This window comes from Bubalus kerabau, chromosome 9 (genome assembly GCF_029407905.1).
Source record: "Bubalus kerabau isolate K-KA32 ecotype Philippines breed swamp buffalo chromosome 9, PCC_UOA_SB_1v2, whole genome shotgun sequence".
NCBI lineage: Eukaryota > Metazoa > Chordata > Mammalia > Artiodactyla > Bovidae > Bubalus > Bubalus kerabau.
The window spans coordinates 96,857,479-96,882,477 of NC_073632.1; the positions used below are offsets into that span (position 1 = coordinate 96,857,479).

Genomic DNA, 24,999 nt, shown 5'->3' on the forward strand with positions numbered 1-24,999 from the left:
AGCACAATTCAAAAGCATCAATTTTTTGACACTTAGCCTTCTTTATGGACCAACTCTCACATCTATACCTGACTACTGGAAAAACCATAGCTTTGAGTATATGGACTTTTGTCAGCAAAGTGATATCTCTGCTTTTTAATACACTGTCTAGGTTTGTCATAGCTTTACTTCCAAGGAGCAAATATCTTCTAATTTCATGGCTGCAGTCACCATCTGGAGTGATTTTGGAGCCCAAGAAAATAAAATCTGTCACTATCTCCACTTTTCCCCATCTATTTGCCATGAAGTGATGGGACTGGATGCCATAATCTTAAGTTTTTTGAATGTCAAGTTTTAAGCCAGCTTTCCCTCTCTCTTCTTTAACCCTCATCAAGAGGCTCTTTAGTTCCTCTTTGCTTTCTTCCAGTAGGGTGGTATGATCTGCATATATGAGGTTGTTGATATTTCTCCCAGAAATCTTGATTCCAGCTTGTGCTTCATCCAACCCAGCATTTTGAATGATGTACTCTGCATAGAAGTTCAATAAACTAGGTGACAATATACAGCCTTGACATACTCCTTTCCCAGTTTGGAACCAGTCCATTGTTCCATGTCCTGTTCTAACTATTGCTTCTTGTCCTGAATGCAGGTTTCTCAGGAGACAGGTAAAAATCTGGTTTCCCATCTACTTAAGAATTTTCCACAGTTTGTTGTGATTCACACAGACAAAGGCTTTAGCATAGTAAAAGAAGCAGAAGTAGATGTTTTTTTTTTTTTTAATTCTCTTGCTTTTTCTAGGCATGTAAGATTGAAAAGCAAAGGTGTACAGAAATTAAATTTAAATACAGGTAATTGAAATTTACACAGCATAGAATATATTCATGCTAAGTTGTGATTCATTGTGATTCAAATGAACAAAATGTACAGGAATCCTTTCAGCAACTTTAACTTTCTGAGGCTTGGCCAAGATTCTTGAAAAGGCGCTTCCTCTTTCGGGTCTTGGCTCCCTCTTATCTTAATCCCCTTTGGCCTGAGGTAGATGTTTGCCTGCTGAGTGGATGGGGCAATAGAAATAGAAAATGAAGCTTTTATACCTTCCCAGAAAAGTTACCAACTCTATTTTATTTAAAATACAAGCAATAGCAGTTATTTCACTTTCATTTGCATAGATTAGAAATGAAATAGTCCATGCTGGGAGTGGGGTGGGGGGCCGACAGAGCATTTAGAAGTTACAAACTGATGATGCAGAGACAGAAACAGCCTGTGGTTTTGTCACCTGATACAACCGCGATGCCTGTGATGACTGTGACTTATATAGGAAAGATGAAGTTTTATGTATGCTTTTCAACAAAATTAGAAGATATACACTTACAAATACTTTCATCCTGATGACTGAAATATAGGTAGTTCAGGGCTTTAAGCTGGCATGCTTCAGTCATCAGAAAATGATACTTGTTTCAACATATAATTGCCTAAAAATGCCTGTTGGATGAAGAGCTATTGCAATGAGAAGAAATTTCAAGATAGAATCTAAATCATGGAATTCTGTTACAGAAAGCCCATTGGTTGATTTATTCATCTGTCAAGAACTCAGTAAGCATTTAATGTCTGATGTGACCAGATAAGCCCCAGAGATCAAGTGGAGGAGGATCCTAGGCTAGTTTTGTGACTTTTACCTACTAAACTGAATTTTGACTTTTCTGATACAGCTCTGTTTTAGAATGTTGGGACTTCCCTGGTGGTCCAGTGGTTAAGACTTTGCCTTCAATGCAGGTGGTATGGGTTCGATTCCTGGATGCTAAGATCCCACATGCCTCCCAGCCAAAAAACCAAAACACAAGACAGAAGCAATACTATAACAAATTCAATAAAGACTTAAAAAAAAAAAGTTGTTCCTTTATCCTTGATACTTAAAAACTTTTAAAGACATTTTCTAAAGAATTTTAACTTAAACAAAAACATCGTCCACGTTTGTTTGTATGGAGAGCTCTGGTTTTAGTGTGATTTGTAGAACCACAACCCAGGAAGAGTAAAATGGTTGGCTAAGTGGTCAGTTTCCACCTTGGAGGCCAGGGCTCACTTAGGTGGACAAAATTGCCATGGAAGGTATGTAGATGATTGGTCTACAGGGGCTGGATTAACCAGTAGATCCCAGGGGTTGGGAGGGTCATGGTAGCAGCAGCATCTAGTCAAAGCAGAGAGATGTGGATGTAGTCGGGGACATGCCTCATTTGTCAGATGGCAGGGCTTCCCAGGTGGCTCAGTGCAAATTTTCTGTCTGCCAATGCAAGAGACCTGGTTCAATCCCTGAGTTGGGAAGATCCTCTGAGTTGGGGAAGGAAATGGCAACCCACTCCAGTATTACTGCCTAGGAAATCCCATGGACAGAGGAGTCTGGGGGGCTACAGTTCATGGGGTCACAAAAGAATCTGGCATGACTTAGCGACTAAACAACAACACAGGGTTAAGAAGACTGTGTAATGTTAGACTAAACATCAAGGCCACTGACCAGAAGAGTCAAGAAAATTTGGACAAGAAACAGAACATGGAGCTCACAGGGCAGTTCAAGAATTCATCACCAAGCACTGGAGTCAGGGGCTGGGCTCTGTACTGGGTTTAATAAGAACTACCTGTAAGCTTGGGAGAAAGAGAAAGATTCTGTGAGATGGCTTATTAACTCTACTTTTGTGTCCAATTTTTATTTTTGTTCTTGAGTTTAGTATCTTAAATTTCTGGATCAGCTTTCAGAGAAAATGAAGTTGGACCAGATGGCTGCTGAACTTGGCTTTGACATGCGTCTGGATGTAGTTTTAGCTCGCACAGAGCAGCTGGTCCGCCTTGAGAGCAATGCAGTCATTGAAAACAAGACGATCGCCCACAATTTACAGAGAAAGGTAGGGAGTGTTGTGGGTGTTGTGAGAAGGAAATTCTGAGAAACTTAAATCTTGAAAAATAATGTACTTCTACCATATTTGCCAATGTGGATAGGAAACATACAAATATGTGTTCAGAAGCTGAGTCTTGATTTCAAGCCTGAAGGGAAAGTAAATGTATCATCCAAGGTTATGTTTAACTGAGTAATAGAGGCCCAAAGTTGCAGACTCAAGCAATTAGAAGTAGTTTTGTTGTTTTGCTTTTTGTTTTTGGTATTTTTTTTTCTAACATACATTTCTGGAGGTAGCAGGTTAGGGTGAATGTGACATCTTTGCTCTGTAAAGTTTCCAAGGACCTAGGCTCTTTTCAGTTAGCAATTTCTCATCCCTGCTGCTGCTGCTGCTGCTAAGTCTCTTCAGTCGTGTCTGACTCTGTGCGACCCCATAGACGGCAGCCCAGGAGGCTCCCCTGTCCCTGGGATTCTCCAGGCAAGAACACTGGAGTGGGTTGCCATTTCCTTCTCCAATGCATGAAAGTGAAAAGTGAAAGTGAAGTCACTCTGTCCTGTCCGACTCTTAGCAACCCCATGGACTGTGGCCCACCAGGCTCCTCCGTCCATAGGATTTTCCAGGCAAGAGTGCTGGAGTGGGGTGCCATTGCTTCTCTGTTCCTTATGACCATGGTTCACAGAAGTACCTAGGACCAGGCAGAAGTTTAAAAAAAGAAAGGGATGAAGAAGAGAAATGCAAAAGAGCATGCATGAACTATCTTTTAAAGGAGGCTCCCAGAGTTTTCTACATGAACTTGTGTTTATCTCCCACAGCTAGAATGTGTTCTGATGGTTAAACCTAGCTGCAAGGGAGGCTAGAAACTGTAGTCTTTACTCTGTAGCCATTTGCCTAGCTGAAAAAAATCACTATTTCTATGACTGTGGGAGAAGAGGAGAGTAAAAGCTTATGCCTTTACATAAGCTCTCTTGCAGTAGAAAGTAGAGGGGAGAAGCGCTTACTTTCCACTAACTCAAAGGAAGACTTAGAAACAGTTTAGACTACATAAATGAATGAATGGATGAAATGGATAAAAACATAATTATTAGTTATATAATTATTGGCATTGGGGAAAGAAAGAGGTAAACACAGATGTATCCTTAGAATAGTTCTTAGGAGAAAATTCTGTGGTAGAATTATCATGTATAGGCTGCTTAATGACTCACATCTGGGTTCTCAATTTGGCTCCACCAAGCTGTATGATATTAGGCAAAATTATATACCTTTCTGTCTTCATTTCCTTGTATTTAAGATGGGAATGATACCTATCTCGTGGTGTTAATTTTTTAAAAACAGCATTTTTGAACTCTTGGTTCATAGAAGATGCTCTATTCATATATGACCTCCATTTATGGTGTCTTAAGGAATATTTTCTAAAAGAAAGCAGACAACCCCTATTCCCATCAGAGACATGAAACTGAGCTGAGGTTCTTTCTGAAGTTCTCAGATAATTGATTTTCCCTCAATATCCAATACTATTCTTTCTTAAGTGTTGTATAATTATTAAAATGACCAGTGTACAGAATTTACCAGGGTAAATTTGCAAAAGAGTGGAACTTGACATGAAGAAGCTCAGGGAAAGGAGGTTAGTTACAGAAATACTAAAAGAGCCTTGTTAAAAAAGGATATGGGCACGATCATTGCTTGTCACTGTTTGGCAAGATATTTAAGCCCATGTTTCACAAAGTTCTTCACACTTTACTAATGCAGATTATATAATTGGAGAAAATGGGATGTTTTTTAGCTCTAAGATTCTATATTTCTACACGATTCCAATTTTCAGTGTCTGTAATGGATGAATGAGGTTCCTATACTTAATATTCCACTCACTAATTGTGACATGTGAAGACCAAGAGGATTTTTTCTTTTAGAGTCCATAATCTTTTTCTAAAAAACATTTCAATTTCTTTCATTAAGTTTGACTGTCAATGCTAAGTGCCAAGTGAAGACCTTGTTCAGCTTGGTTTGAGGATGGTTTAGGTCTGGTGTGTAATAAAGACACTAATGAAATAACACCTTCTTGAAGGTGAATTAACACCTATTTCTAAAATCTTCAATATATAAATAAAGCTTTCTTCAAAATCTCCTTCATGTAGCTTATTTTAAAAACATATCAAATCCCATGTTTGGTGCCACTGAAGCTGTTTCTAAATGGTTGAAATTAGCCGGTCTGGGTATTTGGTGCTAACTTGCACTGTATCTTCTTTCAGAAAAGACCAGTGTGAGCATAGTTGCCATGGGGTGTTGGAGAGGATTTTGTCTGTCTTATTATGTTCTGTTCTTGATAATCTAATTTTAGTAGTTTTAAAAGTAATTTTACATTTTTATTACAATGCACGTCATGTTGGAGGGAATGAGACATTGAAAGCCTACTCCTTGGTGCATTTTCTGTGGCTCTTTTGTCTCATACTTTGCAGCTACCAAATTAATTCTTGGAAAAATAGGGATAAAAAAATGCAATCAGGAAGAGGAATCCAATAGCCTTTTTTTGATGGTTTACAAATTAGTCTTATTGAAGTATAGATAAAGATCAATATTATCTGAGGAATTCATTTATATTTACTGACTATTCAATGATTATTTTAAAAAATCCCTTGGGGAGGGAGGTAGAAGAGAGACTCAAGAGGGAGGAAACATATGTATACCTATGACTGATTCATGCTGATGTTTGGCAGAAACCAACACAATATTGTAAAGCAATTATCCTGCAATTAAAATTAAATACATTTAAAAAACCTAAAAAATAAATGAATGGGATTTCACAGCTAAAAAAAAAAATCCTTTTTTTGTATCAAACCAGCTAAAGACTCAGAAGGAAAGACTGGAGAGCAAAGAGCTGCACATGAACCTCCTCCGGCAGAAAATAGCCCACCTGGAGCAGGAGAAGCAGGTGCGCTCGGCTCTGATGGTGGAGCGCGATGAGGCCAATGTCACCATCAGGAAGCTGCAGAAGAAGGTGGAGAGGCTGCAGAAAGAGCTGAGTGTGTGTCAAGAGCTGAACACCGAGCTCAAAGCCAAACTGGCTGACACCAATGAACTTAAGGCAAGTGCTCAGCTGTGTTTCCTTGTCACTGTTTGTGTTTCCATAAAAATTTATGCAAAAGAGTGACAGCCTTATAAGGGCCACACTAGGAAAAAAAAAAAAAGCTGAAAACTTTCTCTGATTTTCTAGAGCTGTGAGAAAATGCAACAAATTTCACAAATCAGCAGGGTAGATCAACTTTGTGTCTCTTCAATATCTGAAATGAAGCCATCCATAGTTGCTGAATGAAAAATCAAGTCAAAAAGGGGTGATGTGATGTACAGAAAATAAAAACATATCTTCAAAGTGTGGGTGACTATGATATTAGGAATCATATAGGCTTTTTTTTTTTTTGCGTTGGCATTTGCTTAGAGAAGATGAGAAAATGAATACACACAAGTGTTCACTGAGAAGGATCAGACGGCAGTAGGGTGTGTGTTATTATGCTTTGGGATATTGTCACACCAAGCAGGGAAGAGGGCAGACAGGCTGGGGCCATGTGCTTCCTGGATTCGAGGTCTTTGACTTCTAATGAGTATAGAGAAGAATGAAATAAAAACTTAGGATTTAATAAAAATATTCAAATGTCACGTGTGTATGCCCCTGGCAATAATATGTTAACTTCATATACACTGGAATCCCTGGCAGGTACACCTGTCTTGCGTACTGGCAACAGTGATGTCCTTCCTCTCTGCAGATGAGGGCTCTGAAATGGAATGTTTCTGAGTCTGGAGACAGATCAGTTGGGAAAAGGAATCTGGAATAAAGCCAGCAGTTGAATCTGTGTAGCAGAACCATATCTTAGGGCATAGTTCCCACTTGATTTTCTCTTCTGAGTCATTAGCTCTTCCCCGCTCCCTCCTCCAAGCCCTTCTGGCATCAGAACAAGGTAGCTAAACAGAGGCTGGCTTCCCTAGAGAAGGAAAGGGCAGACATAGCCCAGGGGAAGGGACACATTTGCATGTAAAGGAAGAAGCTAGGGAAAGCATCTGATGGGGTCCCTGGGTGAGGAGAAAGTGTCGGAGGTAAGTATCCTGGACACCCTGCTCACACCTTGAAATTGACCTTTAGGGTGTGTGTCTGGTGGGTATAGGGAAAATCCCTGACGTCAGCATGCGGTTGGTTCCACCCTGGCTGGTGGGGGCTGCAGGAGTGCTGGGGCAGGGGGCCTAGACTGCACCCTTCCAGAGCCTGAGGCTCCATTTGCGCCCATGGGGAATATGGAAGGTGGCTAAAGATGCGAGAGGGACAGCGTGCTGTGGGAGCAGGCGAGGGTGACCCTCTCAAGTGACGGACACAGTGACACGCCATCAGAGACTCTGGGGCAGATGTTCTAAGTCGTGATCCTGGCTAAGTGTAGTGAGAGTGGCCATAGGACTCCTGGCCCAAGACAACCCTGTGAACCAGAAGCGTTGGGTTAAGAGGAGTCACCCTAGCGGTAGCAGAGAGCAGAAGCAGGAAGAGAGAGCGGAAGCCGGAAGAGAGAGCGGAAGCCGGAAGAGAGAGCGGAAGCAGGAAGCAGCAAGTGGAAACTGAGGGCTATGTCTGTAGTTTGTTCCCCTTTTGGTCTCAGCGACTTAGGTCTTCATCATTTTTTCACTGCGTTATTTTTAATTATTTACAAGCGTCTTTCCACTTAACCTTTTCACAAGAAAGCCTGATTCTTATAATGAAGTTTTGCTTTCCGGATGATGTGATTATACAAGTTGTGTTTCTGGTCACTGTGGCTGGCCTGAGAATTTCCAATTCCAGTATCAACATTGTAAGCAACATTTTCAAATGTGGAACAGACACCACTGGTGTGTGCACACTGCTTCTAGGTGGTACAGGATGGGGTATTATATAATGTTCCATCCTTAAGTGAAAAATGAGTTCCCTTTAACTTTGCTTTCAATTCTTTCACCATCAAGGTGAAAATCTTAATTAGAGGTAATTATGTCCTATAACCTGTTCTGGTCTACTTTTTAAACAATAAGCTTTATACTCAGTGCTGAGTACCAGCTCCAGTGGATCTGCTGTGCTGTGCTTAATCGTTCAGTTGTGTCTGACTGTTTGTGACCCCATGAACTGTAGCCACCAGCCTCCTATGTGCATGGGGATTCTCCAGGCAAGAATACTGGAGTGGGTTACCATGCCCTCCTCCAGGAGATCTTCCCACCCCAGGGATCAGACCCAGGTCTCTGCATTGCAGGTGGGTTCTTTACTATCTGAGCCACTGGAGAAGCCCACTGGTGGATCTGGGACCCACCCAAATCCAGGATAATTTCACCTTGAGCTTCTTAATTACACTTGCAAAGGCCCTTATTACAAATAAGATGACAGTCTGAGGTTCTGGTAGATGTATTTTTTGCATGGGTTGGGGGACACTCTTATTCAATTAAGAATTAATTTCACCATTTATAGATGGTCAATCCAAAATAATCATTTGGACTACATTTCTATGTGTTTTATTTTAAAAATTGAGATTGAAATTACATGCTATAAAATCCACTCTTTGAAAGTACAAAGTTCAGTGGTTTTTGGTGTAATATATTGACAAGGTTGTACAACTATCCCCATTCCCTAATTCTAGAATTTGCCCATTATCCACCCCTACAAAAAAAAAAAAACACAAAAACCCAAGAGACAATACTCCATATTCATCCTTTCCTCAAACTCTGTAAATCAATAATCTACTTTCTATCTCTATGATGATTTAGTTGCTAAGTCGCGTCCGACTCTTGAGACCGCACATACCGTAGCCTGCCAGGCTCCTCTGTCCATGGGCTTTTCCAGGCAAGAGTACTGAAGTGTGTTGCCATTTCCTTCTCCAGGGAATCTTCCTGAACCAGAGATTGAACCCAGGTCTCCTGCACTGCAGGCAGATTCTGTAATGATTGAGCTACTGTCTCTGTGGATTTGCCCATTCTGGACATTTCATATAAATAGACCCATACATCATGGAGCCTATTGCCTCTGGCTTCTTTCACTTTCTGTGTTTTCGAGGTTCACCCATATTGTGATCAGTACTTCATTCCTGTATTAATCAGAGTTCTCCAGAGAAACAGAGCTAATTGGATGTGTACACACACACAGATTTATTTTAAGGAAGTGACCTACATAATTATGGAAGCTGGCAAGTTCAGAATCTGCAGGATGAGCCAGCAGGCTGGAAATCCAGGAAGAGCCAGTCCAAAGCCTGTCTGCTGGAAGAGTTCTTCTCTTGCTTCAGGGGAAGTCTGTCTTTTTTCTATTCAGGCCTTCAACTGATTGGTTGAAGTGCACCCACATTACGGAAGGGAAATGTTAATCTTATGCTGAAACAACCTCACAGAAAATTCATGATAATGCTTGACCAAATATCTGGACCTTGTGGCCCAGTCAAATTGACACATAAACTTAACTATCGCATTTCTTTATAATGGCTGAATAATGTTCCATTGTATGGGCATACTGTGTTTTGTTTATTCAGTATCTGATGGGCATTTGGATTATTTCCATTATTTTTGTTTATGATGAATAAGTCTGTTTTGAAAATTTGCATGCCAGTTTTTTTTTATGTGTTTCTATGTCTATTGCAAAACATAGCTTACTCAAACCTTTCTTTTAAAGGTTTGTATTAAATTTCCTCCTGAATTCTAGACCAGGGAAAAGCAGACCTTTCCAGATAAATTACTAAATTTTAGTTTAGCAGACAAACATAAGTATTGCAGAAATCCGTTTTTGAAAGAAAAAGTATTGTCTGTATTTCCCCTTCCTGTGTTGAGCCAGAGTAATTTTATTTTAATATTGCTTGCATATGTACAAACTTAATACTATATAGAAATTTCTTAATCTCATTACATTTTTACCACTATAAAATCCAAATCAATTTAGAAATCAAAACAAAGTGTAAAACTAGAATTTAAAAATTGGCAATATTGGGGACTTCCCTTGTGGTCCAGTGGCTAAGACTCTGCTCTCCCCATTTAGGGGCCTGTCAGATCCTGGTTGATCCTTATTCGATCCCTGGTCAGATAACTAGATCCCACATGGCACAGCTAAAGATCCCAAGTGCCACAGCTAAGACCTGGTGCAGCCAAAGAAATAAATATATATTTAAAGATGGGCAATCGGAGAAGGCAATGGCACCCCACTCCAGTACTCTTGCCTGGAAAATCCCATGGATGGAGGAGCCTGGTAGGCTGCAGTGCATGGGGTCGCTAAGAGCCGGACACGACTGAGCGACTTCGCTTTCACTTTTCACTTTCCTGCATTGGAGAAGGAAATGGCAACCCACTCCAGTGTTCTTGCCTGGAGAATCCCAGGGACGGCGGAGCCTGGTGGGCTACCGTTTACGGGGTCGCACAGAGTCGGACACGACTGAAGTGACTTAGCAGCAAAGATGGGCAATATTAATTCACTATGCTAGATTTTATTTCACTGAAATCACCATTACCAAGAACGCATAGTACCAATTGCTTGTGTGTGGTATGGGCTCTTTTGGTTCTGACATGTGGACAGTTTATGTTGTCTAAGAGTGAAATTCCATTGACGGAGGAGCCTGGTAGGCTGCAGTCCATGAGGTCGCTAAGAGTCGGACATGACTGAGCGACTTCGCTTTCACTTTTCACTTTCCTGCATTGGAGAAGGAAATGCAACCTACTCCAGTGTTCTTGCCTGAAGAATCCCAGAGACAGAGGAGCCTGGTAGGAGACTGTCTATGGGGTCGCACAGAGTCGAACACGACTGAAGCGACTTAGCAGCAGCAGCAGCAGCAAGAGTGAATTATTCTACTATGTGCCTTTATGTTGCTGCTGCAGATGCTTTGTTTGTACATATATCATGACACAGCGTGGCCTCCACTTGGCATGAACACATTATTTATGTATTAACTCTACCTTTGCTCTTTCTTCATTAACCTAAGATAATTAAAGGTGTGTTACTAATTGGCAGAAGCGTAGCCTTATGCACAAATGCAAACGCAGGGACTGAAACAGGTGGCAGGACTCCAGCCCTTTGCATAACTCATGAAATGCCAGTTGCTTCATAGCTGGTGTGAGTTATGATTAGTTTCAGCTGAAAAGGCTGAAACGCAAAACAGTGGCTTGGTCAGGAGAGATGTTTGCTACTTTCTCACTGAAAGAAAGCATGGGCGTAGTCATTCCATGTTTAGGAGGATAGCTTCATGGTCATCATTAATCCTGGCTTGTTCTCTCTGCTTTACTGTCGTGGCAATAACTCCTCCTCAAGACCACCTCTTAGGGCAAGCCAGCTACCTGGGCTCTGCCTCATTCCAGGCACGAGGCAGGAAGCAAGGTGGAAGGATACCCAGTACGCTGCTTTCCAGGAACAGTACAACACTTCTTAGTCTTCATTGGCTGGAACTTAGCCCCAGGAGCTCACTTAGATGGATCTTTATTCTGGGAAGTAATAAAGGAAGACCAGATATTCAATGGAGCGCTTTCAGACTGTTCTACAGGACACAATCTTAGTAGGGAGCTGTGGCCAAAAATCGGTAGTCAGATAACCAGAAACTAGTGGAAAACAACCATTATCTTTCTTGTAGTCTCTCAAGGACACACTCAAAAGGAATAAGAATCTTCAGCCACCAGCAAAGCTCTCATCTGCTTACAGACTCTGCTTCCCATGCTCCTCCCACAGTTCAGAATGCTCTCCAATCCAGCCCGTGTGACTTTAGTTTATATTTTTCCCCCTAACCTACCAATCATGAACTGAGCTCTGATTATGTTGACTCATTGACCTTGAATTGCCCTGGACTCACCCAGCTTTGAATGTGTGCATCAAGCAGAACCTGTGAGAAAGGACCTCTTGGGTGAGGTGGGGGAGTGGAGGTGAACTCAGCCTGCAAAGTAGAACAGCTTCCTATGGTTTCTGCTATAGTTCCCTCCTAGCAAAATCTCTGGGGTTCTTTGTGGAGGAATGCAGCTTTCCTGGGCAACCCTTCTCCTCTGCTGTCCCACCCTCTTTAGAGAGTGCCTGTACAGTTCAGGGCTTCTGCAGAGTCCTGTTTTTTTGTTTATTTAAACTTTTTATTTTGTGTTGGAGTATAGCCGATTAACAATGTTGTGATAGTTTCAGGTGAACAGCAAAGGGACTAAGTCATACATATGCATATATCCACTCTCTTGCAAACTTTCCTTCCATCCAGGCTAACACATAACATTGAGCAGAGTTCCATGTGCTATACAGTAGGTTCTTGTTGGTTATCCATTTTATATATAACAGTGTGTACATGACCTTCCCAAAGTCCCTAATTATCCCTTCCCTCCTGGCAATCCTAAGTTTGTTCTCTGCCTGTGAGTCTCTTTTCTGTCTTGTAAGTTCATTTGTATTGTTTCTTTTTTGATTCCACATATAAGGGATGTCATACAATATTTCTTCTCTGTTTGACTTACTTCACTCAGTATGATAATCTCCAGGTCTATCCATGTTGTGGCAAATAGCATTCCTTCTTTCTTTTTTATAACTGAGTAATATTCCATTGTATACCTGTACCACATCTTTATCCATTCTTCTGTTGATGGACATTTCTTGGCTATTGTAAACTGTGCTGCAATGAACGTTGGGGTGCATGTATCCTTTTGGATCACATTTTTCTCCAGATATATACCCAGGAGTGGGATTGCAGGGTCATATGATAGATCTATTTTTAGTTTTTTAAGGATCTTTTATATTGTTCTCCATAGTGGCTGTAACCTTAGGGTCCTCTTTTCTGTACAATCTTCAGAAAACCCTCCAGGTGAAGATTGTAGATCCACTTGCAGATTCAACAGATCAGATTTTAAATTTAATCACCTTATCTTTCAGAGCCCTTGGCCCTTATAACACAAGAGAGAATCGTTCGCCAGATTTGAAATGCTTTTCCTCCAGGAGGCAGATGCCAGATACGTTATTCACCAGAAGGGAAACTCTTAGAATGTGATCCATCCTGGCTGGGGTCTGCATGGTGCATCAGTCCTGTTTATGACCATCTCAGACCCACTGGGAAAAACTTAGGGACACAGACTCTCACTGAACTCTGGGCTGGCTCTGAGAAGCTCCCTTAGTTGGATTAAGAAACCCATTTGCCCTGCTCCCCTCCCAGCAATCTTGTTTGACTTAGGAGGCTGAGAATGCCTTCCCAAAGTTGGCTCCCAGTTCTGTCCTGGTGGTTTGGCTTGGACTCTGTAACTTGCTCCCTGACAACAGGAATTCAGGCAGCCCTCAGGACTGTGATAAAGTCTCATATTTTTGAGAAATTCTTGGCTATAAATTCTTCTCATTAGGACTTGATTTATGTGCTTCTAACTCTCCAAGCTGTGTTCCATCTCTTTTGGTAGATGGCCCACTGTAAATGTTTTTTCCAAGCTGAGCAGAAAGGCTGAATATATCTCCTCTTCTGTTAATACAACATTTTTAATTCCATGTAACAATTCCAGAAACTTCTCTCTTTACCCCGTATTTTCTCTGCAGCCCTGAGATTGTTGGCACGTGAAGGGTATCTCTGTGAAAGGGAGATCACTTTGTTTTAAGGTTGATACTGATTTTGCCCCTCTAACGTCCCCTATTTGTAAAATATTTGAAAAAATACAGAATGTATTTTTAGAGTTCTTGTTTATATAATTTATAAATAAATGTGCATATATATTCAAAATTTTTTACTGATAGGATACTTTACACATGCCTCAATCATGCATGGGAAAGCTCCCTTCTCAAGTTTTTATTTTGCAAAATTTCAAACAAATAGAACAGTTTCAAGAATAGCATAACAGACATTCTTCTACTGTTCATGTAGATTGTTAACATTTTACTGATTGCTATATTTTGCATAATGAGAGAGAGACAAAGACAGAGAGAGGAATCATTTGAGAGTACATCATGACACTTCATGCCTAAATACTTCCCAGGTATCTCTTAAGAACAAGAGAATTCTTCTGTGTGACCATAGTAAAATAGCTGCACCCAGGAATCAACACTGAGATATCATTGTAATATACTGGTGCTGATTTACCATCTATATTCAAATATGGGCTTCGATAACTTGGAGTTCCTGAATGATCTCCAAGGTCAGCCCCCATTTCCTTGTCGCGAATGCTTGCTCTACTGCTGCTATTTCATTGACTAGAAAGCTGACTCAGAACCCCTTCCCCTTGATGTTGCTTTTATTTCCTCCATGTTTCCCAAGCTATAGCAGTTGTTCTCACACCTTCTCAATTGCAAGTCCCACAGCAGCTGTCAGGTTCCCAAGGGATTTCCTCTCTCCTTCATGGAACCAGTAAAAAATTTGGTGAACTTGTGTGAGCATGTCTGCCATCAACTTCCTCTCTGCCTGGAAAGGAATTTAGTTTCTTAAGAAGTTGTGTGTGTGTGTGTGTGTGATGGTAGGTAAAAACAAGTTTCCAGTTTAGGCATTTGACTCAAGCTTTCTCAGTTTAATGATGTCACCCAGACAATATAAATCTGATGATTTTCCATCTGGACATCAGTATCCCAAGCAGGCACTTTTCTTCCATAGCGTGTCATAATCCAATCTGAGAATAGCTTCTACCATTCCTCTGACTTTCCAGAAGTGTTGGAGGACTCTTCAGGGTTTAGGTCAGGTCAGCTTGTGCTCCTTACGCCATAATTCTGGAACTCAGTCTCTGTGAAGATGCGCTCTAACCCCAAGACTCGGTCAAGATTTTAATCTCTGACGGTAGCGTCCAAATGTAGTCTAGGGAAATCACAACAATCTCAAAATCCCTCAGCAATAAACAATCAGCTGTCTGACAAACTAAACGATAGTGGTTGCTTTATTATTGTTATTCAAAAGAAAAAAAAAAGGAAGAAAAAAAGAGAAAACCAAAGAAGGATTTCATTCAAGAGTGGCAATATTTTAAAGCATCTTTTTTCCATTTCTCTCTCTTTAGTTTCCTCCCTACATGGCATCCTACATCTCCTCACAAGTCCCTCTTCCATCCTCCCAAGTTTCTTCCAAGAGTAGCTTTTGCAGCCTACTTAACAGAGACTCTTTCCATTCCTCTCTCAGTAGATCAGTTTAGTCTCTCAGACTTTCTTCTTCCCTGACACTCTCCCCATTATTCAGCTTCACCCTGGGAACCACAGGATGGGAGTAGATGCAACAAGAAATTATCCTTCCTTCTCAGGAAAGAAGGGATGTGATGAAAGGGGGAGGGAGGAGACAGCGCACACTCATTATTTGTTATCTTTTATTTTTATTACTTTCAGATGTTACCTTTAAATGACTTTCAATAAAATTGAAACACAAATTCTTGCTTTTTCTTGGAGACTATGACTGTAGGCCTTGTCTGAACTGTTAGGAGGCTCAGAACTAAATTCAGAGCTCTGCTAGTCTTTCTGCTTTGTCCATCCCATATGCACTTCTTAATTTATTTCAAAGCAATTCCTTTTGATCCTTTTTAGAGGCTTCTTTGTAAATATGCTTTCTGATCTCAGTTTTATCAAGATGCAATTTACATTCCATAAATCTCACTCTTTTAAAAGTGTACAATTCAGTGGTTTTTAGTATATTCACAGAATTGTGTAAACGTCACTGCTATCTAATTTCAGAATATTTTCATCACCCCAAAAAAGAAGCCCTGTATCTGTCAGCAGTTACTCTTCATTCTCTACTCCCACCAGCCCCTGGCCTTTTCTGGATCCTTCCTATAAATGGAATCATACAATAAGTGGTCTTTTGTGACTGACTTTTTTCTCTTAGCATAATGTTTTCAAGGCTTATCCGTATTGTAATATGTATCAGTACATTGTTCCTTTTTGCTGCTATATAATACTCTGTTGTATGGATATACCACATCTTCTTTATCTACTCATCCATTAATGGATATTCAGGCTATTTTCACATTTTGGTGATTATGAATAGTGCTACTAGAAACATTCATGCACAGATTTTGTGTGGACATAAGTTTTTAGTTCTCTTGGATTTATGTACCTTGGAGTGAAATCGCTGGGTCATAGGTCAACTCTGTGTTTACAGTTTGAAAATGGCCCAACTGTTATTCACAGCAGTTACATCATTTTTCATTCCATTATTTGTTTATTAAAAAAAGTTGTTAAGTGAATTTCATTGACTTCTGGTTTGTCTTGTTTATACAGCTTTCCTAAATAAATGCAGACGAAATTATTAGCATTCTCTTTGACTTCTTAGATTAAAACTTTGGAACAGACCAGAGCCATTGAAGACCTAAATAAATCCAGAGACAAACTGGAAAAAATGAAGGAGAAAGCTGAGAAAAAGCTGCTGTCTGTCAAATCAGAACTGGAGACTACAGAGCATGAGGCTAAGGAGAATAAAGAGAGGGCCAGGAACATGCTAGAAGTTGTAACCAGTGAAATGAAGACACTAAAAAAATCTCTGGAAGAAGCAGAAAAGAGAGAAAGGCAGGTGGGTAGAAACCTGGTGGTGAAACCTTATTTTGGAAAGATAAGACAATTCAAAAGTGTGATAATTATTCATGTATCTCTTTATAACTATTTAATCAGGCTTTCTACATAATTCCAACATATCTATATCTGCCCCCTCCCATCCTTTTGGCATCAAAACAACCATTATGAATTTACTCCACTAAGAAAAGCAATTCACCTTTTAATGGCTTGCAAAGCCATGGAAAGCCTGTGAAAAGCCAGGTCCTGGCTATGGAGAGTTTTTTTTCTTTTTTTTATTATGTTTGCTGATTGCCTCTGAAGTTCGAGTTATCCCAGATCTAACGTTATCCAGGGCTTCAGCCTCAGGAGGGAAATTTTATCTCCAGCAGAGATCAGTTGCAGGAAACGGTCCCAAATCACAAACAGTGGCACCCAGACCCAATGGCCGGCCGATCCCAGATGTAAACCATAAAACAGAACTTGTGCGCCCGCTGGGTGCAAGGCGGGGTGCTATCTGGTGAGCCCATCAGGAGGTCAGGCAGAAAGAAACATGTCGTGGGCAGCCTGACCCCTGCTTTTGGCTTTCATCTCACTCGCTCTCTGCAGCCCAGAAGGGCACAGTGAGGACTCTGATCCCAGGATATTTTTTCTCTTTAGCAGCCTCTGCTTTGGCTCATGTGTCAGGCAGAGCTGAGGAAGGCCAAAGTCCAAGAGTGAGTGGTCTCAGTGGGAACTTCTCAGCTTAATAGCTTTGGCCATATTCAGAAGGGGGGAAAGTTTGAGGAAAGCTTTTTCACTGGGGAGATTAGGCTGGAGAGAGCGTTTGCTTTCCCATGTTGGACTCAGCATAGGAAAGGGCTTGGGAAGTTAATGAGCACACGGAGGTGATGTTTGGACAGCACTTCTCCTGGAGGAACATCTGTCTTTGGATGGGTTCACACCTTTTCTGAAATGGAAGGGGTCGTCTGGCCATCTCTAGTTGATCTACTACTGCTTTTGGCTAGAATCACAGCAACCAGTCTGTGAGAATTGAAGGGGTATAAGTCACATGTTGTCCATCTTCTCTGGCCCCAAACTCCCATTTTTCCTTTTGTGATGGACAAATAATTGTCCCAGAGAGTCCAATGTGCTGTGAAATGGCAATCTGTGTGATGTGATTTGATCAACACTTAGAAGTCCTCCATATTCATCAGCTCATACTTCTTCTGCTATTGGTTCTTCCTTTAGTTGAAGAGGTTCATTGCCCAGTTAACGCCCCAGGGCATAAGCATTTATCATGTGACAGACTCAACCACACCAACAATTGTAAAGCATTTCTTAGTGTGCAGAACACATACACAGTCAACTATCATTTCATTTGATCTTAACTTCAGAACAGGCATGGGAGGGAGGTAGGTAGGTTGCTCATTAACCCTAGAAGTGAGAAAATGAAATCTTATCAAGGGCAGAGTCTCCTTTATAGTTGCTGAACTGGGTTTCTTGATTTGGTAGCCAATACCACATTAATTGGTAGTTCAGACGGTAAAGAATCTGCCTGCAATGCAGGTGACCCAGGTTTGATCCCTGGGTCGGGGAGATCCCTGGAGAAGGAAATGGCTATCCACTCCAGCATTCTTGCCTGGAGAATCCCATGGATAGAAGAGCCTGATGGGTTACAGTCCACGGGGTGTCAAAGAGTCAGACAGAAGTGAGTGACTTTACTGCTACTACCACATTAATTGTCTCATCATAAAAGTGGTTTTCTAGAGGGTAGGATGGAGTGGGAGGTGGGAGGTGGGTGGAAGGCTCAGGAGGGAGGGGACGTGCTTATATCTATGGCTGATTCATGTTGATGTATGGCGGAGGCCAGCAAATATTGTAAAGCAATCATCCTCCAATCAAAAGTAAATAAAAAACAAAGTGGTTATTAAATTGCTGAAAGTTGGTGTCTGAAAGGACTTTAGAGGTAATTTTGTAGGCTAGCCTCCTCCATACTCCCCTTCCTTCTTCTTCTTCATCTTTTTATAAATGAGAGAATTACCTGAAGAGTAACGAGACTAAGTAATTGGGCTAGCTCATGCAGACCTCGGTTTTCCACAGGTGTTTGGATTGCCTTTGATCTGGTAGTGTTGCTGCAATCTGTTCTCGCGATTCATGTGGTTCTGTTTGCTATTGCAGCTGGTGGACTTCAGGGAGGTGGTTTCTCAGATGCTGGGCTTGAACATGATGAGTCTTGCTCTTCCTGACTATGAAATCATCAAGTGTCTGGAAAGACTGATCCATGCACACCAGCATCACTTTGTCCCCTGTGCCTGCCTCAAAGATGTGACTGCAAAGCAAGACAGGCCCCCACAACTTCTTCACTGAACACTGTGTCTCTTGAGGGAGGTGGAGATGATGAGAGATAGGATGCAATTCTCAATTTCATAAATTCCCCAATCCTCTGAAATTTGATCTGGGAGTGAATATTGCATTCTCTGATGATACTACAAGAATCTATCATGGACAAAAAAGGATCTTAAGAGTGCCATCCTTAGGTGTTTGGCACTATAAACAACTACTATTTTATTTGCTAGCACTTTGGGACTCAAGAAAAATTTTACTGGATTATCTAGAACTGGAAATGATGGTAGGGAATGAACATTTATGTGGTATCTATTATGAGTCAGGGATTCTACTACCCACTTTAATTCTCGTAATAATAATGTGGAGAAACTGTAATGCTTTTATTTTATAACCTCTCTGAGGCTCAGAGAGGTGATCTTGGTTACCTCCCTATGATTGCAGTTAATTTCTGACAGAACCAGAATGAATACTACACTGCCTCTGTATCAAAAGCTACACCTTCTCTGTTATTTCAGTCTTTCTGTTTCTCTTGAACTCCTGTGATTCTGGTGAAAATTACCTGCACCACAAAGGGAGGAAAACATCCTTACAATCAAGGATTGAAGCCCAAAAGTGACTGAGATTTATAAGTGTGACACATATGATTTCTTTAAAAAGCCATATACCTAATAATTTGACTGAAACACACCTAAGACTGAGGTCCTGTAAAAAAAAAAAGTACCTCTTTTAAATGTTGCAACCATATCACATATGGTGGTAATCTTTAATGTTTGAACAGAGCTGAGCTCTGTACTTGAAAAATAAAAACTTTAACATAAAATACCTATAAGATAAAGAAAATCTACACAGTTTATTCACTAATATATCAAATGTAAGGGGCTTTGCTGGTGGTTCAGATGGTAAAGAATCTGCCTACTCTGCAGGAGACCCAGTTTCGATCCCTGGGTAGGGAAGATACCCTGGAGAAGGAAATGGCAACCCACTCCAGTAATTCTTGCCTGGAGAATTCCATGGACAGAGGAGCCTGGTGGGCTGCAGTCCATGGGGTCAGAAAGAGTCAGACACAACTGAATGACTTTCACTGTACTTTTACTTTATATCAAATGTACTGACAACAGGGATAATTTTTTCAAGATGGAGATTATGTAGTGCATTTCTATTATTTTATGTCTTCCTTTTAAATTTCTGTTTCACAAATATTTTCCAGGAAACCATATTCTTATCTTCCCAAGAAAAACGTGTTCTCTTTGGGCAATATTCTTATTTCTTGCCTCCAAAAAAGTTTTTTTTTTTTTTTTACAATCCCTTAACAAAGCATGAGTGTCTAATTAAAGGAGAAGGAAGAAAATAGACTTTCCCCAAACATTAAGAGAAAATGAAGACTCTAGAAGAAAGGAAATGAGTTTCACACAGTTTGGATGACAGCTGACATAGAGGGAGTGTGACCAAGAGACTCTGCTGGGCGTGGGTCATCTCTGCCTGGCTTTTCCCACCACATGCATTCTGCTGTTGCACAGCCCTGACTGAGGACATGGACCAGCTCTGCACAGGGGGGGAGGCAGCTGTGTATTCCTCCAGGGGAAGGTCCGAGGTCTCTGGAGATCCTTCACGTCTCCAAAGGTGCAGTGGCTGCTGCTCTGGACCACATTCACCTCCGTGGAGAAGGCGACTTCACTCTTTGGGTTCCTGGGGGATGGAAGTGCTGGGTGGTTCTGCTCCAGCCAGGCCACAGAACACAGTCTGCTGCCGGCTATGAGGGGCAGGTCCAGGGCAGGGGGAGATCAGTATTTGTACATTCACTCTGTTATTATTTTCCAAATACACTCTTTGATGAACTTCATTTATTTTCTGTGTACATTTCCTTTCTATACTCTTCAAAGGTACTTTTAACAACATCACTTTAAAAACATAAACTGTCATAATGTTATTTTTCCATTTTGATTTATTAATTCTATTCATTAATTCTATTTCTATACTCATATAAGGGATTAAAAAGGGTCTGGAGTGGTTAGTACTGTACTTTCTCTTTATCGTACAGAATTACATTCCACTTATCCAAATAGACATTTATATAATATTTCCAATATATAACTCAAGTACAGATACAATCATCTTTAATACACGTAGAAATATTTAAACTCTTTGAATATAATCTTTAGGAATTTCTGGTGGAAAGACTATGTCTACATGGGATAAGGAAAATAAACTCTGTCTGTGTACATATGTCCACATGCGCAGTAAGCATGTGTCATTTGGACACATTGACAACCCTTTAGTAAAGCTATTACCCTCCTTGTTGAAGTGCCAGCTGGGTGTCGTCCTTCCCTTTGTGGCTTCATTCCAGAGTTGGCAGGCCAGCTTCATAAAATTTTGTGTTAGATTTTGTTCTTCTGTAATATCCATGTATATTTTATGTTGTCCAATAAAATGCATTAGTGTGATGTGATTTTCTAAATAGAGTGTTAAAATATTTAACATTAACTATTCTACTGAATCACTTGAGTGATAATTGCTACCGAGGTTGTTATTCTGATCATGGTCTGAGGCATTTGAATGTATGCATAGAATATCTCCATTAGGAAAAATACATTTAAACCTGATCCATCTAAATTTCCAGTTTTCCTTTGTCTTTCAGATGAACAGTGAGTGATTCAAGGACAAAGAGTGGTAGGTGGAAAAGTTGTTAAAGAATGTCTACGTTATTGATATTGTAGTCATATTTAGGACTTAGACATGGAGCCTGATTTTCACTGGGGAAGCACCTCGTGGTTACATAGCCTTTGACTGAGAAGGCTCCGCCCGCTTCACCCAGCAGCAATCTTATCTCCATTATCACACACCCCAGTAACTTCTCTTCAGCAAGTGGGGTCTGGCTGTTTCCCTTTCCCCTCTGCAACCTCCACCCTATTCTTCTTTCGCCTTTGTATAAAAAGCATCATTCTTTTGAGGCTCCTGCTAACATATAACTTTCTATCCTTATAGCAGCTACCTACTAACATCTTTTCTATTCTTCCTACCTAAGACTGTCAGAATGGTTCAGAGGTGTCTTTTCCACTCCCATCAAGAACTGTCTTTGTCTTAGATGACTTTCAAGCCTGTAAAGCAAACCGACGCAACATTCTGTCTTTAGTTTCTCAGCCATCTCAGCTGTCGTATCTTTACCTCCTTTGTTTCATCCACTTACTTCCTAGACTGAAGATTATAGCAGTGCTCAAGATTCCTCCTGTGATGCAGGAACTGCAGGAGACACTGGTTTGATCCCTGGGTTGGGAAGACCTTCTCTGGAGAAAGAAATGGCAACCAACTGCAGTATTCTTGCCTGGGAAATCCCATGGACAGAGGAGCCCGGGGGGCTACAGTCCATAGGGTCACAAGGAGTTGGACACGACTGAAGCAACTGAGCACAGTGTTATTTTTAATGTAGACTACCTTAGACAGGGGCTTCCCCAGCAGCTCAGTGGTAAAGAATATACAATGCAGAAGCCAAGGAGATGTGGGTTCTATCCCTGGGTTGGGAAGATCCCCTGGAGGAGGGCATGGCAACCCACTTCAGTATTCTTGCCTGGAGAATCCCATGCACAGAGGAGCTTGGAGGGCTACAGTCCATAGGGTTGCAAAGAGTCGGACTCTACTTAAGTGACTTAGCATGGCATGGCACCTTAAGCAGAGAGATTTTGGGGAGCCCTGTGGAAAGATCCAGGGTTAGACTAGCTTCAGCATGGCTAGATCCAGGGATTGAACACTGTTTTCTGATTCTTTTTGCTTTTATCCATCTTTTGTCTATGCTTGATTTGTTTGTCTTTGTACGTTGGACTCACTTGCTCCTTCTGAAAATGGTTTCTCTAGGCTGCCAAGAAAGATGCTCATAAGCAGTTACAAGATCCTCATAAGTTAGAAACAGCTGAGAAAGAGAGATTTGCCTCTAACATTCATGGAAGAAATCTCAGGGAATGGTCTGATCATCTCTTCTTAGTCATATACCCACCCCTGAGTCAATCACTGTAGCCAGAAGGATGAGCTCACTGACTTGCACCCATGCCAGCCCCTGCAGTGAGGGTGGGGTGAAGCTCCAGGATAATCTGTTCAACAAGAACCACGTGTAAAAATAGAAAGCTCCCCAGAGAAAGAGAAGCTGGAAGGACAGACAGCACAATCTATTGCACATGGCCAAATTGAAGACCTTCTAATCACTTAGAACTTCTCCACCTCTGAAATCTTAAATTCTCCAGAGCCTCTTATATCCCAGAACTCCATCTTTCACTCCCAAATAGCTGTTCTTTGCGATCCCTTGGTCCTCATATTTTTCTCCTTACTAGACTTGCTAGTCTTCATCTGGAGCCAGCCAAGATATTTCCTCAATCATTCTCTTCCTAATACCTTAAACTTCTTGTTCCCTTGCCCTTCTTCCCTTAACTTGGAATTAATCCCAACTAGCAATGTTTTTGCTGCTTTTCCTGCCTCACTGAATGAGACTGGAAATCACATGAAGGCATGGCTAAGTGTTATGCTGGATCCATGGCCTTTGATCTCACTTGAGCCCTTTGCACCAATTGGTAATCCTTCACCATATTCCTGGTTAGATCTCACTGCCATTTTCCAAAATGACTGTTGCAAATGTTCTCCATTCCCTCAAGGCTCTTACCTTGTGTCCTCCTTCTTCACTGTCAGCCAATAATCTTGTTTCCTACTTCACCCAGAAAATAGAAGTCATTACAGGAAATACCTTTAATATCTGATCCGAACATAGCCCAGTACATGTGCCCACCCATCTTTGCCTCCTTCTCTCCTCCTGCCTTGGGTTATTCCCTCTACCTGGCCTCTTATATCTTCAGCAACTTAGCCCTATTAGTTGTTTTCCTCTCTCAACTGTTCCCAACCTCACCATTAGTACCTTCTTTCCATCAGCATTTGAATATATTCAAATCTCTTTTGTCTTAAAAAATGTCACTGCTTCTACTCCACAACTTAGAACCTTGGTTTTCTCTCTCTTCACAGTTGAACCAGTTGAAAGTGTGGTTTGTACTGTTGTCTTTTTCTGGTCTTATGTCCCATTCATGCCATCATCCTTGGCAACCTGGCCTCTGTCTCCCCTCACCCAGCTCTTACATTTTTTGGTTAACAAATCTGTTTCTTTTAAAGTGTTGTCTCACTTGATCTTTCTGAAACATTTGATGTAATTGACCATTTCCTTCTTGAAACATTCTCTTCCATTAACTCCCATACTGTGACATTCAACTCCCTTTCTTTCTGCCTCTCTGGGCACTTGAGTTAGATTATTTTAAGGTTATCAGACACGAAATGAGAGATTCGTGTAAGGATAAGTGTGGATATAACTGTGAATGGGAATCTTGACCTCACGGTCAGAACTCAGTGGAGTTGTCATGCATCCCATCAGCTGGAACAAGTTGTTAATCCAGGCACTGGAGTGCCAGTTTCTGGGTACTGTACGGCTGCCATGGCTGGATTCTTGTCACATGAGTGCTGGTGTCCTTGGATGCCACAATGACTCAACCTCTCCTTCTACTGCTTCTGCCCATACCGCCATCCGCTCTCTGTTTCCCTCTCAGCCTTTAGCATCCATTTCTGCGTCTTCAGGGCTTCCCCTTGTCTCTGTTTTCCCGTGCTTCCTGGCTTTTCTGCATATCTTCCCACCTCGGCTCCCACCATCAACTCCCCTCATTCTGTCTCTCTCTGATTCACTTCCTAGGGAGAGCTTGGTTGGTGTAGTCAGTCACTCTTCAGGATGAGCAGCACGTTTACGCAGGGACAAGCCTGTAAATCGGTTCCCCCTCAGATCAGGCCCCCATTTCCGGTCTGTGTACTGTGGTCACGAAAGTGGGGTCTCCTTGTCTGTCTCTTGGATGTAAGTGTTCCCTCAGTCCCTGGTCTCCTTTCCCCATACCTTATACACTCTCCGGTGCATTAGCCTTAGGCAAGTTACTTTTCTCCCTGTGCCTCAACTTCCTCATCTGTAAAATGGACGTAAAATACCCGTCTGTTATGGGTCGACTTGTGCTCCCCCCGCCAAAGATGTTAAAGTCGTAACTCTCAGGACCTGTGAACGACATCTCATTTGGAAATGGAGTCTTTGCAGATGAACAAGTTAAGATGAGGTGATCAGGGTGGACCTTAATCCAATATGACTGGTGTCTATAAAAAGGGGAAATTTGGACACAGAAAGACACACACACAGGGAGAACACCCGGTGAGGATGAAGGCAGAGATTGGGGTGATGTAGCCACCAACTGAAGAATGCCAGACGTGGCCAGCACAACACCAGAAGCTGGGAGAGAAACATGCCGCAGGTGGTTCTCACAACCCTCAGAAGGAACCACCCTGCCAACACCTTGGTTCCACACTTCTGGCCTCCAGAACTGTGAGTCAGTGAATCCTGTTGTTTAAGCC

General features: G+C 41.5%; 1 protein-coding gene across 1 annotated transcript in view; it reads left to right on the forward strand.

Annotated features, from left to right (window-relative positions):
- The window catches only part of CCDC170 (coiled-coil domain containing 170), an 87,746-nt gene extending 67,387 nt beyond the window's left edge, over nucleotides 1-20,359 (forward strand). The window contains exons 9-12 of the mRNA XM_055534707.1: nucleotides 2,700-2,873; nucleotides 5,701-5,943; nucleotides 16,052-16,288; nucleotides 18,427-20,359. Of these exons, the coding sequence (XP_055390682.1) occupies nucleotides 2,700-2,873; nucleotides 5,701-5,943; nucleotides 16,052-16,288; nucleotides 18,427-18,615 (843 nt within the window). The 3' untranslated portion in view covers nucleotides 18,616-20,359. The remainder of the gene's footprint in view (nucleotides 1-2,699; nucleotides 2,874-5,700; nucleotides 5,944-16,051; nucleotides 16,289-18,426) is intronic.
- The last annotated feature ends 4,640 nt before the right edge of the window (nucleotides 20,360-24,999 follow it).